Here is a 19,635-nt window from a genome sequence, read left to right on the forward strand (position 1 = left end):
CAGGATACAAAATTATCTCAAACAATAAGTAGCCCAACTCTATACATAAGGCAAATGCACTGAGAAAGAAATTAGGGAAACAACACCATTTACAATAGCATCCCTAGTACTGGGATCAAAGCCGTGCGCCACCACTGCCAGGCCTGGACAACTTATTTTTGATAAAGAAGCAAGAAATATAATAAATGGCATGAAAGACTGCATCTTCCACAATTGGTACTGATAAAACTGGATGACTGCAAGTAGAGGAAAGAAAATAGATACATACATATCATGCTATATAACATTCAATTGCAAATGGATAAAAAACCTCAACATAAACATAGATATCTGATAGAAGAGAAAGTGGGAAAGAGTCTTGAAGTCATTGACACAGGAGAATACTTTCCAAACAAAACAACCTTGACACAGGCATTAAGAGCAACAATAATTAAAGTGAACTCGTGAAACTTACTCTTCTGTAAGGCAAAGGACACTGTCATTAGAACAAAGCAGCAGGCTACTGAAAGGGAAAAGTTTTTTACCAACTATACATCTGATAGAAGGCTAAAATCCAAAATATATAAAGAGCTGAAGAAACTAGACTTTGTAAAACCAAATAACCCAATCACAACAAGGAGTCTAAACAGAATTCTCAATAGAGGCAGAAATATGTTTAAAGAAATGTTCAACATCCTTAGCCACCAGAGAAGTGCACATCAAAACTAACTTGAGAATCCATCTCAAACTTGTCAGAATGGCTATGATTCATAACACACATGGCAGCTCATGTTGGTGAAGATATAGAATAGTGGAACCACTCCTCCATTGCTGGTGGTACTGTAAACATGTAGAGCTACTATGGGATTCCTCATGTGTATGACAGTTCCTCAGAAAGTTGGGAATCCATTTACTTCAAGACCTGTCTATGTCACTCTTAGTCATATACCAAAGGATGTTTCATCCTACCAAAAGGACACTTGCTCAACCATGTTCACTGCTTCAGTCAGAAACTTAAAACAACCCTGATGTCCCTCAATAGAAGAAAGGATGAATAAAATGTAATACATTTACACAATAGATTATTACTCAGCTGTTAAAAGACTGGCATCATTGGGTGGCCTGTTTGCCATTGAGGGCCAAGGTAAAATCTAGATCCAGGCTGTAGCTAAGGGCCATGTTTTGATCTATGGTCCTACAGCAGCCATGGACTGAATTGACATACAAGATTCATGGTGTCACCAAAGGCCACAAGGATGCTCATGGTCTTGGCCAACACCTGTGGCCTTGTTTGTGTGTTCAACAAAGGTGATGCTGCCACTGATGCATGTTGATCTTAGTGACTTGTGCTACCCCCAGGGGCCATCATGACATGTAAACCTGAGGTGTTCCTAAGGGCCATGTCTGGGTCTATAACCCTACAGCAGCTAGGTACTCTGTTGATGTCCATATCTTATAATGCCATTAAAGACTGTGATGATGCCAACGGCTTGGGTACCACTTGGGACTGTGTTGGTAACCGAGGGCCAGGCTGCCACTGAGTCAATGCTGATCTATGTGGCCTAAGCTGTCACCTGGGACCATAGTAACATCAAAGCCCGGGTTGCTACTGAGGACCATGTCTGTGTTTATGTCCTATGCTCACATTGCCACCAAAGGTCACATGGATGACTGGGTTCTAGGCTACAAGCAAAGACCACATTGGTGTTCAAGGGCAATGACACCACCAGAGCCATGCTTATCTGGGTGGCCTGTGCTGTCTTTTGGGGCCATGAAGTTGTACAGGCTCAGACTTCTCCCAAGGGCCATATCTGGGACCCTGCCCTTACCACAACCTGGAGCTGAGTCCATGTCCATCTCTCCAGTTACCACCAAGTACTGGGTGGATGCCCGGGGTCTAGTGAACTACCTGTGACTATATAATTCAAGTGTCTTGGTACTTCTGAGGCCATACTGATCTGGGTTATCATCACTGCCACCAATGCCCTGGTGAAATCTACTATGAGCTGCTGTCTGTACCTGTTATCCCACTGCAGTGGTAGTCTGTATTAATGTCCATGGCCAGTGTAACCATGAGGGTCCATAGACACAATGGGAGTTGAAATCCAAGGCCCATGGTTAGTGGCCCTGCCCTTCACTGGCACTGGGATATCTGGCCCTAACTCTTGCTAGACACTGCAGTAGGAGAGCTTAGCCTCTTACTCTGGAGAGTTGACCCCACACCTCACCCAGGTAATAGGAGAGCTAGCCACATGGCATAGGCCTAGGAGAGCTGCCTCTGCTCATTGCCTAAGGGTGGAAGTCCAAGTGGCCCAGATTGACCAACTCAGCTACCATGCAGACCCACAATCTGGGGCTCGGGTTGGCCCACCCTAACATCTACCCAATTTATAACTTGCTGGAGTGCATGAAGATAGTGGGTACATAATTATAGCAGCAGGATACCCATGGGTGGGGCCACAGTAGGATGCCTGAGAGGTGAGGTCCAGTGATGATGGTGTGTTAGAGGCCAGAAGCCTTGAAACTGGCCAATGACTCATTACAGTGAACATAGGTGGTTTGGGTTGATTGGACAAGGGTATACTGCTTGAAAAACTGCAGCTTCCAATGCCACTAGAATGAATGAAGGGGTGTTAGTGAGACCTGAAAGACAGAGGTATGAGGTAGTTTTGCTTTTGTTTTATTTAAATTAATCTTGGGGGGTTTTATTATGTGGGTTTCTGCAGATGTGAGGGGGAGAACATGGAGGAAAGGAGATGAGTAGGATTGGGTTGCATGGTGTGTGTGTGTGTGTGTGTGTGTGTGTGTGTGTGTGTGTGTGTGTGTGTGTGCAGACATATTAATGGAACAGAAAAAAGAGTCATCCTGTGAGAGTTTTCCAGATCCAGAATGATAATATGGTATTTTATCTACTAATACGTGAACGTTTGCCACTAAAAAATCATAAACATTCTAAAATCTATAATCTCAAAGAAGAAAGGTATATATCAAGTATCTGGGGTGTTTGCATTGATCTTCCTGGGTGGTTTTAATGATGGACTAGAATGTGTGTGTGGGTGAATGGGAAGATATGTGGGGGAGGAGAAGGATGGCTTTGATGGAGGGAATGTGCAGAGATGCAGCTTGTGGTAGAATATTATTTTCAGGTGTCTGACATTTGTTAACACTACATTTGTTTTAGTATATGAAGATGTGTTATTGTGCTTGTTTAAAATACCTGATGGTCTAATAAAGACATGTATGGCCAATAGCAAGGCATGAGTAAGGAGAGGTGGGGTCTGGGGGACCAAAATAGTTCTGCTATGGAATATTTTGAGACCCAGCCTTGGGTTTCACTAAACATGGAGCACTGGAAAGCTCCAGTCCACTATTGTATTGTTAATTCCAGTAGGGCTACTATTGTTTACCATGGCCTCAGGGTAATATGCTTCATAATTTGCATCTCTATGCACCTAAGCATCTGAATAGGCATGCACCTGGGCAGATGGTCTAGATGTATGAGTGACTAGGGAGGACAGGAGTGAGGAGCAAGAGACCAGAGAGAAGAGGAGAAAAGACAGAAATGGTTCCCTCCTGGTCATGGCAGGATGGTTATGAAACAGCAGAAAAAATGGCAAATAAAGAAAAGACTCTAGTTCTACAGCATGGAACAGAGTGCTCTCTGAAGATGACAAGATGCCTGTGTTTGGTCTTTATCACCACTGGGTTGCTAGGAGTTTCCAGGTCCACATACCCCCACTCAGGCCGAACATCATGGGTTAAGGCTGAGACATGCCAGGGCACGACAAAATGGCGCCCGAACTCGGGGATTGAGAATGGGAGAAGAAGCCATGGCACCACGAAGAAACGGACAAGGAAGAGGCTTGGACAATTCAAAGAGATAGTCCTCATGGGCAAACAGGTTGGAGAAGAAGCACGCACAGGAAAAAGAAGAAAGAAGTGGCCAAGTGTGGTGAGTGAACAGCATTAAGTCAGGAAAAAATTGTATATAATTGGAGAAATAGGAAACAGATACATGTACTATAAAATAGGAAGACGTCAGCCAGCAGCTGACGAAAAAAAGATAAATCGGGATACTTAACCCTTAAAGCAGAAATGTGCACAAAAGTGTATATAAGACAAAAATGTCAGCCAGTACCTGACAAGAAAGGTAAAGCAGGTTATTTAACCCTTAAAGTAATAGTGAAAGACCCTCGGACCGAGGAGTCTCTACAAATCGGACGATCCCCCCAAAAACACTCAATGTCCAGTCCAGCTGATGCAAAAACAAGAGGTAAGTTTATTATGGGACGTTTGTGCAAACGGGCTTCCCAGTCCGACAGACAAAGAAGAAGCCTTGTTCCTCTAAAGCAGGCTCCTTTTATAGGAGAAAAAACCATAGGATTTTAGGGGTTTGGGTACGTGACCAGAGTCACAGATCCTTTGGAGATCTCTTATCTTTGGGGCCGGATGGTCTCCTGGCTCAGTGGGATAGTCTGTTTCTATCTTCATGACCCTAGGGCAGGGTGGCCCTCTAGGAATTCTTGGTATTCAGTTAGGTTGTCTTGTGGCCTTGTAAGGGAGTTATATCTGCCAGCTAAGAAATTCCAGGGGCTTGGGTCATTGTGACCTTGGTTAGGTTTTAAGTCAGGTCTCTCTGTTCTTAGGGTGAGAGGATTGTTTTTCTTCTTAGTTATTTCTTTGTTAATTCTAAAGTCCTTCATTTCCCCCCCTTTTTTTTTAGGTAACCCATTCTTGGGTTATTAGTGGACAATTTTATATAGCATTTTGACCAGGTAAATGGGCGGCGTCTGTCTCATACTACTTCCTGCTGACTTTGGGGCGTCGTTAGGGGTCTAAAAAATGAAATGTTAGTCAAAAGAAAAGGGGATTTAGGCAGTGGAGAGGCAGCTGGTTGAAGAGTCGGGAGTGTCCGCAGCAGCACGACTGGTTTATAGTCTGGGCCTCATGGTCCTTAGGAGCAGGCTGTAGTCAGCAGCTGATACTTAAATGCGTTCTTGAGTCCTAAAAAAACTTACAGATTAGGTTAGAAGAAACATCAGGGACCTCAGCGCTTGGCACAGCGTGGTACTGTTGAGTTAGGACGAGGGCTTGAGTGATAGATAACCTTTCACGTATAAACTGTAGGAGCCTAGTGAGGAGACAAGGGCCAAGTGTCAGGAGTAAGAGGAGAATGAACAGGGGTCCTACCAGGGTGGAAATTAGGGTAGTCAACCATGGGGTCCTATTGAACCATCCTTCGAACCATCCTTGTTGAGCTTCGGCCTCCCTCTGTCTTTTAGCTAATCTCTCTCTGAGTTTTGTCATGGAGTCCCTAATTACTCCTGAGTGGTTTACATAGAAGCAGCATTCCTCTCTGAGGGCAACGCAGAGTCCTCCTTCTTTTAGAAACAATAGGTCTAGTCCTCTCCGGTTTTGGAGGGCTACCTCTGCCAGGGAGGCCAGTGATTCCTCCAGCCTGGTTATTGACTTTTCTAATTCCTTTAAATCTGCCGTCATGGCATTTTTGAGCTCGCTGTACTGTTGCGGTCCTTGGACCAGGGCCGTGGTCCCTGTACCAATCCCTGCGGTGACCCCAATCCCTAACAGAACAGCTAGGGTTATGGATACTGGCTCCCTTCGATATCGGGTCCGATGAGAACCATACATGTCCTCCAGATAGCCCGCTGGATGGTACAATACACGGGGCATCAGTTGGACCAGCACACAGAAGTCTTTGGTTTGGTTGAGGGCTCCTGTATGTATGCAAGGGGTGAGCCCAGTATTGCAGGCCCACCATAGGCCTGGACTAGGTATCAGGTAGGTGGGTTTCACAGGCTGTGGGAGGGTATGGTTACAAAGGTCTTGGTGAGACTGGGGAACAGGCCCTAGGCAGGTACCCATTCCTGAGACTTGAGTAAGAGTTAGTCTATGGTGTGCTCCCCAATCACACTGAGATGAATCAGTGGTGCTATTAAACGTCCCTAGGGTGGCTATGCCTTCATAGTAGGGGGGTGCAGAAGCAAGGCATAGCCAGCAAGGGTTAGTCATCTCTGGCCTGGTTTGGTTAAGGGCAGAGAAGGCTCCCCTGACCAGATTAAAAATTCGCTGTCTAGTAGATGGAATATTTTCTACTTGGGAGGCAGTGGCGAGGGAATGGCTGGTGGCGGTTGGAACCGGGGTAATGGCCCGAGCCAGAGCTCTAGGTTGGGGGAGCTTTGGGGTTCCTAGGTTTCTAAGGACTGGATTAGGCCCTATCGTCCGTGGAGTAGTGCTCTGTATCACCAACCGGACCTTGAATATGACTCCTCTATCTGTTCCTGTCATGTGCCATCTTAAACCCCAAGTTTTCCCGGTTAGCCAGGCCGTATAGGTTGCCTTCCCTCGGTTAGTGAAGTTAATTCTTAAAGGGAGGCAAAGAGTTCCTTTGCAAGTTTGCTCCCAGTCCCCAAAACTGTGGGGACTACATTGGAGGGGTTGCGAGTAGTTCCGCTTGACAGTTATCAGATCCCAGGAGGAGCTGGGTTTCCAATAAGCATCCCCGGTAGTTTCGCAACCCCACTTAGCACAGAAATACTCAGTATAACCCCCGCACCCAGAGCCCCGGGGCTGCCCCTCCCGGGGACATACATAGAAATCAAGTCTGGCTAGCTCACACTGGGTTATCTTATTACTACAGCCAAATCGGCGGTTTCCTCTACCCCTGTAGGTTGTCATCTCATCTGCTCCTATAGTCAGGATATCCCAGGTTTCTAGACCTGCGGCTAAATGGCAAAAATCAGGGGTGAGTGTAGGCCACCAAGTACCGGGGGGCTGAAGGCTAGTGACTGACCAGACGACCTCCTCTGTCTGGGATATCACCTGCCAAGTTAGCTGCTGGGGGGCATGTGGGGCTCCTTTAACTAGGGCTGAGAAATGGAAAAGCATCAGCATAGTGAAATGATTAAACATCGCGTAAAAGTCTTATCTTGAGTGGGTTTTGAGTGCGCTGTAGTTTCCATTTTGGGGTCTCGTTCATCACCCAATTCTCGCTGGTGTTGGCCTTCTTGGCATGTGAGGCGTGGACCCATGCTGCGATCCCGTCCACCTTTAGTGCCGTGGGGGTGGTCAGAAGCACGGTGTAGGGGCCTTTCCAGCGAGGCTCAAGAGTCTTAGACTGGTGGCGTCTGATGTATACGGAGTCCCCAATCTGGAAGGGGTGAGGTACAGCAGGGTTTCCGGCCTGGTACACTGCAGCCAATGGTTTCCAGATCTGGTTTTGAATAATCTGGAGTGCTCGTAGTCGGGCCTGGAGGGATGGGGGGTTAACGGAGTGGTTAGGATCAGCAGGGAACACATCCATAATAGGTGGGGGTCCTCCGAACAAAATCTCAAAAGGTGTGAGCCCATGTACCGAGGGGGTATTCCGAACCCTAAATAGGGCCATGGGCAGGAGCTGTACCCAGTCCTTAGCGCCAGTCTCTAAGGCTAATTTGGTCAGGGTCTCTTTAATTGTTCGGTTTGCCCGTTCTACCTGACCTGAACTTTGGGGGCGATATGCACAATGTAATTTCCAATTGATCCCCAATGTTTTGGCCACCAACTGACTTACCTGGGAGACAAAGGCAGGTCCGTTGTCGGACCCTATTACCTTAGGCAGTCCGAACCTCGGAAAGATCTCTTCAAGAATCTTCTTGACCACCACCTGGGCGGTCTCATGCTTAGTAGGAAAAGCCTCAGTCCATCCTGAAAAGGTGTCTATGAAAACCAGGAGGTACCTGTTCCCAAAGCTACCAGGTCTGATTTCGGTGAAATCAACTTCCCAGTTGGTCCCTGGACGTTCTCCTCTTACCCTGGTTACCTCAGGCAACTTGAACCGTCCTGTATTCACCTTTGCACAGGGGGTACAGGTGCTAGTGATCTGTTGGATGAGAGCATTGGGGTTGTGGATATAGTAGGTTTGTTCTTCTCGTTGTAGAAGGGCTTTTAGCTTTTTGTGCCCGAGGTGGGTCCATCGATGTAGTTGTGACAAAAGTTCCTTAGCGGCCCCCTGTGGCAACAGAATTTTTCCTTGGTAGCGCCAGACGTTTGCCTCCTGATCATAGTTGGCCCCCAGATTTTGAACTGTTTCTAAGTCGCTGTCCGTGTATTCGAATCCTTGGCATGAGGTTGGATCAGAGGTCTTTAGGGAGAGGACTTGTGGCCCCAAGGCTGCTTTTCTGGCCTCTTCATCGGCCATTCGGTTCCCTCTAGCCACTGGGTCATTTCCCTTCTGGTGTCCGGGGCAGTGTATAATGCTCAATCTTCGTGGCAGAAAAAGAGCCTGCAAGAGCTCTAGGATCTCAGTCTTATTTTTAATGTCTTTTCCTGCTGAAGTTAAAAGTCCCCGTCTCCGATAAATTTCTCCATGTACATGGGCTGTAGCGAAGGCATAGCGGCTGTCTGTATAGATATTGACTCTACGACCTTCAGCCATTTTGAGTGCTTGGGTCAGGGCAATCAGCTCTGCTCTCTGGGCTGAGGTTCCTGGCGGCAAGGCACTGGCCCATATTGTAGTCTGCCCGTCCACCACCGCCGCCCCTGCCTTTCGTATACCGTCTTGCAGAAAACTGCTCCCGTCTGTGAACCAGGTGTGCTCGGCTCCTTGTAGCGGTTGATCCATCAAGTCTTCTCGGGCTCCGCAGGTCTCGGCCAGGATTAGGCGGCAGTCATGGGGCAGAGCAGTTTCGGCATCCGCATCCGGAAGGAGGGTGGCTGGGTTTAAGGATGTTGCTGCCCCGAATCGCAGTCTGTCTGGGCTGAGGAGCAGAGCCTGGTAATGTGTCATTCGTGCATTCGAAAGCCATCGATCGGGGGGTTGTCGGACCACTGCCTCAATCGCATGTGGGGCTATCACTGTGAGTTGCTGACCCAGAGTCAATCTGTCCGCGTCCTTGGTCAGAACCGCCACAGCAGCCACCATCCGGAGGCAGGGGGGCCAGCCCATGGCCACATTGTCCAATTTCTTAGAGAAGTATGCTACAGGTCTTTTCCAGGGTCCGAGCTGTTGTGTTAAGACCCCTTTTGCCATCCCAGCCTTTTCGTCCACATAAAGGGTGAAAGGCTTGTTTATGTTGGGGAGGCTTAGTGCAGGGGCAGACAGTAAGGCCTTTTTGATGCCATCAAAGGCCTTCTGATGCTCCTCTGTCCATGAAAAAGGGGTGTTAGCCTTAGTCAGAGGATACAGTGGGGCTGCCAGCTCCGCGAAACCTGGGATCCAGAGACGGCAGAACCCTGTGCTGCCCAGGAATTCCCGAACTTCCCGGGAGCTCTTGGGTGCTGGAATCAGGGCTACAGCTTGCTTACGGCTCTCTGTTAGCCATCTCTGGCCACCCTGGAGCCTGTTCCCTGCAAAGTTGAGCTTTCTTTGCTGAAGCTCTGTACCCCAATTCCCCCAGCTTTTGCAGTAAGGCCCCGGTACCTTGGAGGCAGTCTTTTTCAGATTCCGCTGCCAGGAGGAGGTCATCTACGTATTGAAGCAGGATCAGGTTAGGGTTATGGATCCGGAAGTCTGCTAGGTCTTGGTGTAAGGCCTCATCGAAGAGAGTTGGTGAGTTTTTGAACCCCTGGGGGAGCCGTGTCCAAGTGAGCTGGCCAGAAAACCCAGTCTCCGGGTCCTTCCATTCAAACACGAACATGGGCTGGCTCTGGGGACTCAGTCTGAGGCAAAAGAATGCATCCTTAAGATCTAGCACCGTGTACCAGATGTGGCTCGGAGGCAACATGCTCAGCAAGTTATAAGGATTGGGCACTGTCGGATGGATGTCCTCAGTTCTCCGGTTGACCTCCCGAAGGTCTTGAACGGGCCTGTACTCTCCCGTACCTGGTTTCTTTATGGGGAGAAGGGGGGTATTCCAAGGGCTGTGACAGGGCCTAAGGATGCCTTGTTGTAATAGTCTATTAATGTGTGGCCTGATTCCTTCCCGGGCCTCTTGGCTCAAAGGATATTGTTTAATGGCCGCTGGAGTGGCTGAGGGCTTGAGGTTGATAATTAAAGGAGGCTGTTTTTTTGCCAACCCCATGCCTGCTGTTTCTGCCCAGGCTTGGGGATATTTTTCTAACCAGCTAGACTCCATGGTTGGCGCGGGGGGTAAGGGATCCTCTAGAAGTCTATATTCATCCTCAAGCCTTAAGGTCAGTACCTGGAGGGGTTGTCCCCCCTCTCCTGTGATGGTGGCACCCTTCTGATGGAAGTGAATGTGGGCTCCCACTTTAGAGAGGAGGTCTCTCCCTAATAAGGGGTAAGGACATTCGGGCACCAGCAAGAAGGAGTGAGTCACGTGTCCAGTGCTCAGGTGGACCTTACGTTCAGTTGTCCATCGATGTAGCTTTCCTCCGGTGGCACCCTGGACCCAGGCTGTCCGGGTGCTCAGGGGTCCCTGGGTCTGAGTCAGGACTGAGTGCTGAGCTCCCGTGTCTACCAAGAAAGTTACGGGTTGCCCCCTGATGTTAAGAGTTACCCGGGGCTCAGGGGGAGGCACCTGGCCCTGACTGTCCTAATCTCCCTTTTCCAGAGGGAGAATGGGGGTGGGCTTCCGCCTTGGATTCTTCGGGCAATGTTTGACCCAATGTCCTTTTTCCTTGCAATAAGCACACTGGTTTCTCTCCACTCTTGTTCTCCTTTTGTCTCCCAGGTTCCCTGTCTGACCTGGTCTATGTTCTGATCCCTGAACTACAGTGGCCAAAATTTTAGCTAGCTCTTGGTTTTGCTTTTTGTCTCTTACATTCTCCCTGTCCTCCTGTAACTTTCGTAATCTTTCTTCCTTTTCTTCGGGAGTCTCTCTCTTATTGAAAATCTTTTCTGCTTCCTTTACTAAGTCTCGAAGGGTGTACCCCTGTAGCCCCTCAAGGCGCTGTAGTTTTGTGCGTATGTCAGGCGCCGATTGTCCAATGAATGACATGATTATATCTGCTTCCCTATCCTGAGCCTGGGGGTCAAAGGGTGTATACATTCTGTAGGCTTCCATCAAACGCTCTAGAAACCCTGCGGGGGTCTCTTCCAAGCCCTGAACTACCGCACGTACCTTGGCCAAATTTGTGGGGCGCCTTCCTGCCCCTTTGAGACCCGCCAACAGAGTCTGGCGATAAAGACGGTGACGCTCCCTACCGGCTGCTGTGTTGATGTCCCAGTCTGTCGGTCTGATCAAGGGAAAGACTTCATCTATTTCATTTGGGAGCTGGGTGGGTCTGCCATCTGGCCCCGGGACGTTCTTCCGGGCTTCTAGGAGTACCCGTTGTCTCTCCTCGGTTGTGAGGAGAATTTGTAATAACTGTTGGCAATCATCCCAGGTGGGCTGGTGGGTGATGAGGATAGATTCAATAAGACCTGTCAAGGCCTGGGGGTCCTGTGAAAAGGGGGCTTATGTGCCTTCCAATTATAAAGGTCCACAGAGGAGAAAGGCCAGTATTGGTAACGCCCCTCCCCCATCGACCGGAGGGGAAAAGCCTGGGAGATTCCAGAGCTGTCAGGCCTTCCAGTGTTCTGTCTCTTCGAGATCGAAGTCGGGTGGACGGTGGCGACGGGTCCCCAGGGTCTCCGGTAGTAGAGCTCGGTGGTGGGGGGCTCTGGTCAGCTGCTGGGAGCTGGGATGCTGCCTGCTCAGCATTAGGGTAAGGAGGAGGGGAGTCCAGGAGGAGGAGATCCTCCTGTGTATCGGGCAAGACGGCAGGGGCTTTGGGCCTAGGGTTGGGAGATCGGGGCTCTGTCAAGGGGAGCAGGGAAGAAGTCGAAGGGGGTGCAGAAGGAGTAGGGATAAGTGGAGCAGGCAAAGGCAGAGGTGTCGGGCGGGGGCCCGAAAGACGGGGTGGGAGGAAGGGCCTGACCCAGGGAGGAGGATCACGGCTCAGGCTCTCCCAGGTGACAATATAGGGTACCTGGTCGGGGTAGCCCCAAGGTCCTGGCTGGAAAACACGAGTTTTGACCTGTAAGATAGTAGTGAGGTCAAAGGTACCGTCTCTCGGCCAGCCTGTATTGAGAGCAGGCCATTCCGAGAAACAGAGAGTCCGCCACTTTTTCTTCCGAATCTCTACTGATTCCTTGCGTGCTCGGCTCAAAACATCCTGCCAGTGACCTAAAGTCAAACTTAAGGGGGTAGTTAGTTGCTGACCCATGGGGAGAAGCAGAGATTGACACGAATAACAAGCACAGTGGAACGAAATACAACAGACAGGACGGACCGCGGTAGACAGTTGGCGCCAAACAAGTTACAAAGCGGGAGGGAGGCAAAGTCCGGGGCGGCCGCTTCCCCAGAGAAATGAGACTTCGTCTCTTCTCCCTCCTCCAAATGGCCATCAGACTCTCGTCTGGGCCGAACCAAAAGCTTACAAAGCGGGAGGGAAGCAAAGTCTGGGGCGGCCGCTTCCCCAGAGAAATGAGACTTCGTCTCTTCTCCCTCCTCCAAATGGCCCTCAGACTCTCGTCTGGGCCGAACCAAAACTCCTTACAAGACACAAAGACACAGAGACACAGAGACACATACACACAAATACATAGACTGTCTTACCTCCAACTGGCTGTGAAATTGAGTCTGGGGGGTGTCCTGATCTCGCTGGGGCCTCCAAATGAAAGACCCTCGGACCGAGGAGTCTCTACAAATCGGACGATCCCCCCAAAAACACTCAATGTCCAGTCCAGCTGATGCAAAAACAAGAGGTAAGTTTATTATGGGACGTTTGTGCAAACGGGCTTCCCAGTCCGACAGACAAAGAAGAAGCCTTGTTCCTCTAAAGCAGGCTCCTTTTATAGGAGAAAAAACCATAGGATTTTAGGGGTTTGGGTACGTGACCAGAGTCACAGATCCTTTGGAGATCTCTTATCTTTGGGGCCGGATGGTCTCCTGGCTCAGTGGGATAGGCTGTTTCTATCTTCATGACCCTAGGGCAGGGTGGCCCTCTAGGAATTCTTGGTATTCAGTTAGGTTGTCTTGTGGCCTTGTAAGGGAGTTATATCTGCCAGCTAAGAAATTCCAGGGGCTTGGGTCATTGTGACCTTGGTTAGGTTTTAAGTCAGGTCTCCCTATTCTTAGGGTGAGAGGATTGTTTTTCTTCTTAGTTATTTCTTTGTTAATTCCAAAGTCCTTCAATAGAAGATGCACAAATAGGAAAATGTCAGCAAGCAGCTGACAAGAAAGGTAAATCGGGTTATTTAACACTTAAAGTAAGAGAAAATGCACAAAGAAGATGTGAGACTGAAATGTCAGTCAGGTGATAAAGTAGTAAAATGTAATGTGTTAAAATCTGGAATGAAAAATACAGGTAATTGTAAATATGAAACAGGAATATTAGCCAGATGGTAAAGGGAAGTAAGTTAGCATTGAAAGTAAAAATGTATATAGTTAGAGAAATCAGGCAGGTAATTGTTAGTCAGATGATTGTATATTTATTTACTTGTGTATAGTTTAATAGCCATGAGGGCTAAAACAAAGTGAAAGCAAGTACAGGAGATTTTAGAGTTTTAAGAGTTTTAAAAGGATCCTTCCCGCTTGCAAAAGCCACTGCCATTATGCAACATTTTGAGTTGCACAGGGGCTTGGGAAGACATAGGTGTGGCCTCACATACACGCAGGCCCTCAGGAGATATCTAGTAATGTAATGGAAAACAGAAAACTCCGAGCCTACTAAAGGGCAGCTAGATGGTAAAGAATATACAGGACAAATGATTGGGATGAGCAGGGAGAGAGAGTTAATAAGTACCAAGATGGATGGAGTCTTCACCTCCTTTATTTTAACCTGGTAATACAGGAAGCGAAATATTCAATGGTAAAATTCAGCAAGAGCTAAGATACTTGGAAATTTTAGCAAAATTGCTTACAGGAGATAAGAAATTTACAGGTTTCCTTGGATCAGATAGTTAGAGAGGCTCAGGGGAATATAAACTAGTTGCATGTGCCAATACCATTCAAACAACTCAAGGAACTTAAAATGACTTGTGTCCAACATGGACCAACAGCAATTTTTACCCAGAGGCTGATAGGGAATATTGCTATAGAAGCCTCACCCCTAGGAAATTGAAAGCAGGTAACCAAGGCCTGCTGGTCAGGAAGAGGATATTTGTTATAGAGAGCAGGCAGGGACCTAGGGTGTTAGTTCAGAATTGGCTTCTAGGCCTGTGTGGACATTATACAAAAAAGTCAGAGACACAGGTGTTGGAACTTTGATTGTGAAGCAGCTAGCTTATAAGAATGCTGGTACTGCATGCCAGACCACGTTCAGGCCTCACAGGAAGAAGACTGACATAGGCAAGTTCATTAAGATTTTTTCAGATTTGGACCTAGCTTACACTCAGGGATTAGCAATGGTGGCTGCCTTACAGGAACTTCAGTTAAAAATATGTTATTCCTACAGAGAAAGCAAGACATAGGGAGGAAGAAATAAACAGAGCCTTCTAGAGGTTGCTTTAGACATGATCAGGAAGGGCAGCAGGACAGAATTCCAACAGAAGAGAATATAGGTGATCAGGCTTGTGCTCAAAATACAGCTGCAAATTTTCCAGTGGCCCAGAGGGTATAGTCGAGCTAAGGCCAGGGTCAGCTGTGGCAGCGGCCTCAGTCTGCCAGCCCTCAGCCAGTGGCAATGGTGCCACCTCATGGCGGCGTCTGCGGCAGGTTAGACAAAATGGCTGATGGGGCGGTGGACAGCCTGCCTCCTTGGGGTAACTGACAGCCTTGGGAGATACCGCCATGGCTGATGGCTAGTCAATGTATATAAATGCTATTGATACAGCAAGACAGAAACTGTTTTTTGAGACTTATAGAGAAGAAAGGGCAACTTATTTAAGCTTAGATTTGTTTAAATTTTGGATGCTCATATATAGCTGCTGTGTTACGAGAAATTTCAATTAGGGATTTTTCTTTTCAACAAACTGATCATAACCTAGGCAAAAGGAGAAATGTGGGACATATGCAAGTTATGAATGAACGGTGTGGCCACACCTGGATGCATGATGTGACTGTGAAATTATGAAAGTGGATGAATGGAAATACCTAAATTGCCTTGGATATGATTAGAGAGATATTTACATTGCCTCGGATATAGTTTAAAAAATATCAAAATCACCTTAATATGGTCAAAAAGAGCATCCAGCCAGTCAGTCAATGTCTTAACAGGAAAAATTAATGATTTGAGCCCTAGGAGATAGTCAATAAAAAAGTTAGCAAAAGCCTATAGAGACATGAGGAATCTGGATGATTCTGTAAAAATTTAGCAGATGAAAGGATACAGATCTTCCTGAATTTGTGTGGTCAAAAAAGAAAAATCTGGAAAATAAAAGTTGATACATAATTTTTAAATGGGTGTATGGAAAGCCTCAGGAGAGAGCCATCCTGTTAGATTCACAGCTTGAATGTGTCTTTGCAAATGCGAATTAGGCCAGGTCAGCTAAGATGCAAATGAGGTCTTATCAGCTTGTCAGGTTCGAAGGTTAGATTAGAAAAGGCTACTCAGAAACTTTAAATAAATCTTAAAAATTGTTAAAGACATATGTTGTATTCTAAAGAAATTAAGGCTTAATAGATAGCAATTGGAAAAGATAGTTTAAAATCTTTAAATGAGTTTTTTAGAAGTTGTTATAAAATATTCATTGGTTAAGTACCTTTTTTCGGACATCTAATGATGATTTAAATCCTTTAAGTAAGATTCTATAAGGACATAGATCCAGATGTACCCAAACAGCTAAGAAGGTAGACAAGTTCTATAATTAGAGGAGGTGATTCAGCATCATCAGATATATTGACTATGCAAAACCATGGGAAGCTTATGTGCTCCCACAAAGCATAGTCCAACTTCTGTTCTATGGCAGAAGGAACCTTTACAGTGGTTGCACCTACCTGTCTTGCCAGCCTAAGCATTAAACCCTTATTTTAAAGCAATAGCCTACATGGTACAGAAATGCCATATGGATCTAGGAAGTATTTTAAGAGATTACCAAATATGATACGTGTCCCTATGCCAAGCCACATTTTAATTGGTTGTTTCAGAGCAATGATTCGTGGGCGATTGCCTTTGCTCAGTTTTCAGGAAGAATTGATAATGAGTTTATAGCTCATGGACTGTTGCAATTTATACTAATACATCCTATTGTATTTCCAAAATTGTAAAAAACTGTCCTGTAAAAATGTGCTATGTTAGTTTTTACTGATGTTACTAATAAGAGAGTCACTTACATATGTCATAGATAAAAAGAAATAGGTGGAGCAGACAGCTCTGGCTTCAGCTCAGATAGTCAAATTGTGAGCTGTTGCAATGGTCTTTCAGATCCTGGTAAATAATTTATTTAATTTGTATACTGACAGACTGTATATGTCTTTAAGGCTCATAAGGTAATAGAGACAGTCCCATGCACAGCGTCTAGTAATAGTCAAGTCGGAATGTTATTTGAGCAAATTCAAAATGTTATTCACCTAAGAGAATTAGCAAGGTTTATGGGTCACACTGGGAACCTATTAAATAGGCCTTTTCCTGATTACTAGCCAAATAGAATGAATTAACTGATTAACAAAATTGGTTGATTTGCTTAAATAGAGAAAGCTTGACTGTCTTGTAACTTTCTTCATCAAAATAGCAAAAGTCTAAGAAAGAAATTTGGTTTAACCAGAGAGACTGCTGGTCAAATCATCAAACAATGTGGAATATGTCCACAATATGGCTATGGCTAATTTAGGGGTGAATCTTCCAGGGAAAATAGGCAACGTATCCTTTTCCATGCTACTTCCTGCTGACTTTGGGATGAAGTTAGGGACCCAAGAAGGCTGAAATGCTAGTCCAATGCAAAAACAAAGGGAATTTAGGCAATGGGGAATCCATCAGGAGCTTCTGGTTGGCAGACTCTGTTGCAGATATAGGGAGTATCCACATCAACTGGACTGGTTCACATCCACAGCAAGTCTAGGGCTTGCAGTCCTTAGGAGCAGGCTGTAGTGAGCAACTGATATTCATCTGTCAGGAGTGGAAATCTGTTGATACATGTTTAAGCTGGGAACAGAAGTTACAACTTATATATCTTTTTGGAACTCTTAGGCCCATATTTTTAGTGATCTAGAAGGACAGGGGTTTCATGATAAGGAAAAAAATCCCATCCTCAGGAACAAATAGATGGGATAACAAAAGTTGTACTTACTTGGAGTCCTTTTTACCTGTGAGAAGTGGATACAAGCTTTATGACTTTTGATCCTCTGAAGCTTATATGAACTTTATTATAATAGGACATAAAAGTTCTAGACATTTTACCATTACCAATCTGTATTGAAATCCACATTGCAGAAAAAGCAGATATTGGGTGTCTCTAAAACAGCAGGAATATACTTATACCTTTGAGTTCTAGAAAAAAATACTGATTTGGGTTAGAAGCTTGTACTTTTTTCTTCTGTTCTGGGACATCTAGATAGAGATTGAAAAGGGGTGCCTTAGGCCTGATGAAAAGCCCTTTACATTTATACTTAGATGGCAACCAAAATAAATCTTAAATCCTTGAGCTTGTGACTGAACAGTTGGTAGCCACCACTCTATCAGCTTATCAAAATTTTATTAAATAATAAGCTCTGTATTTTTATATTTTAAACTATTTTTATAGCATTAAGACTTATATGTCTTTGTTTTCTCAGATCCTTATTTAGGAGCTATGTCAAGGCTGACTGATGTTGCCAAGCTGACAAAGTTATAGCTAGTCTAATCATTAATACTATCAGATATCTGAGAAGGATAAATTCTGTGTAACTTTTGAATCTATTAAAAAATGACAGGGTCCAGTCCATATAAAGTTAGCCATACCCAAGTCTCAATTGTTTTGGGGGCAGAAGTAAGTCTTTGCCAGGTCCATAAAGTGAGAGTTTTTTCTCTCTGTGGAAGAGGGACATGGAAAAGACTGACCTAATTTTGTCTAGGCAAAAGTGGTGCAATCAATTCTCCAGTGTCCTGTAGCCTATCCATAGTCTGAGCCCGGTCCTGCCTGGCAGCAGGTGTAGCATCTGAGCATCATGCTCACTGGTCAGCATTGTCACAATTCATGGAGCCCCATAATCTTTTTTAGAGACCTTGGGTTACTGTCAGGATCTGGAATTCTCTGTCTGATATTATAAGCATTTTAGTAAGCATTTTAAATGCCATATTCTGCAGATCTCTGTAGTATTAGAAGTCTGCCTAGGTAAATCTGACAACTCTGTTTTCAGTTACTTGTATAAAGCTTAACCTTTGAAAACATATACAGGGGACTGAGTCAGGTTTATCCCTGTTATTAATCATTAGTACTTAGCTTGACCATAACCAACGAACTTGTTTATTTTTTTTTATGCTTTTTTTTTAAATTTTATTTTATTTTATTAGTTCTAGTTAGGGAACAAGCTTATTTCAAGTCCCTTCTCCCTCTCCCTCCCCTCACCCCCAAACTTTCTCCCCCACCCCCAGCCCATCCCCCCAACCCCATCCACCCACTACTCCCCAGGCAGGGTAGGGCCCTCAACGGGAGCTCAGCAAAGTCCACCAAGTCTTCCTATGCTGATCCTGGGCCCTTCCCCATGTGTCCAGGGCCAGAGTGTAACCCTTCATATGGGATGGGCTCTCAAAGTCCCTTCTTGCACCAGGGAAAAATACTAATCCACTACCAGAGGCTCCCTGGAGTGCAGAGGCCTCCTTATTGACATCTATGTTCTGGGGTCTGGATCAGTCTTGTACAGGCCTCCTGGACAGCATCTGGGGTCGATGTGCTCTCCCTTGTTCAGGCCAACAGTTCCTGTGGGTTTCTCCATCCTAGTACAGACCCCTTCGTTCTTCATTCCTCCCTCTCTTCAACTAAATTCCCGATTTCGGCTCATTGTATATCTGTGGATGTCTGTCTCTGTTTCCATCAGCCACTGGGTGAGGGCTCTAGGATGGCATAAAGAGAAGTCATCAATCTCATTTTAGGGGGAGGGTTTTTAGGTTATCCTCTCCACCATTGCCTGGATTGTCAGATCGTGTCATCCTTGTAGGTCTCTGGAGATCTCCCTGGTTCCTGATCCCTTCTCGGGCCTACAGTGGCTCCCTCTGATATCGTTTCTCTCATCTTGCTCTCTTTCCTCTATTCTTCCCCCAACTCAATGTTTCTGCCCCTCCATTTCCTCTCCTCTTCTCCTCTTCTCTTGCTCTTATTGTAGCAGCTCCTTCCCCCCCCCCCTCATGCCCCCAATTAGTTCGGGAGTTCATGCCACTTCCATTCCTGGGGACCATTTAACCCTTAGAGTCCTTCATGTTTCCTAGTTTCTTTGGTGAAGAGCATTATATACTGGTAGTCTTTTGTTCTATGTCTAAAATTCATATATCAGTGAGTACATACCTTGCTTGTCTTTTTGTGACTGGGTTACCTCACTCAGGATGGTTTCCTCTAGTTCCATCCATTTGCCTGCGAATTTCAAGATTCCATTGCTTTTTTCTGCTGAGTAGTACTCCATTGTATAAATGTACCACATTTTCTCAATCCATTCTTCAATAGAGGGGCATCTAGGTTGTTTCCAGGTTCTGGCTATTACAAACAATGCTGCTATGAACATGGTTGAACATATGTCCTTGTTGTAAGTACATGCCCTATTTGGGTATATACCCAAGAGAGGAATGGCTGGATCTTGAGGTACACTGATTCCCATTTTTCTGAGCAACCGCCATACTGATTTCCAGAGTGGTCTTACAAGATCG

The 19,635-nt window shown here is 46.0% G+C and overlaps 1 protein-coding gene across 1 annotated transcript; it reads right to left on the reverse strand.

The window, feature by feature from the left end:
• Positions 1-10,408: 10,408 nt before the first annotated feature.
• On the reverse strand, positions 10,409-12,237 carry LOC118239406. Its single transcript, XM_035449992.1, has 2 exons — positions 11,851-12,237; positions 10,409-11,321 (listed from the first exon to the last, which is right to left on the reverse strand). The coding sequence occupies exons 1-2, from the start codon at positions 12,085-12,087 to the stop codon at positions 10,473-10,475; spliced, it is 1,086 nt and encodes a 361-aa protein (XP_035305883.1). The 5' UTR covers positions 12,088-12,237; the 3' UTR covers positions 10,409-10,472.
• Between the last annotated feature and the right edge of the window lie 7,398 nt (positions 12,238-19,635).

Source organism: Cricetulus griseus, chromosome X, assembly GCF_003668045.3.
Source record: "Cricetulus griseus strain 17A/GY chromosome X, alternate assembly CriGri-PICRH-1.0, whole genome shotgun sequence".
Taxonomy (NCBI): Eukaryota; Metazoa; Chordata; class Mammalia; order Rodentia; family Cricetidae; genus Cricetulus; species Cricetulus griseus.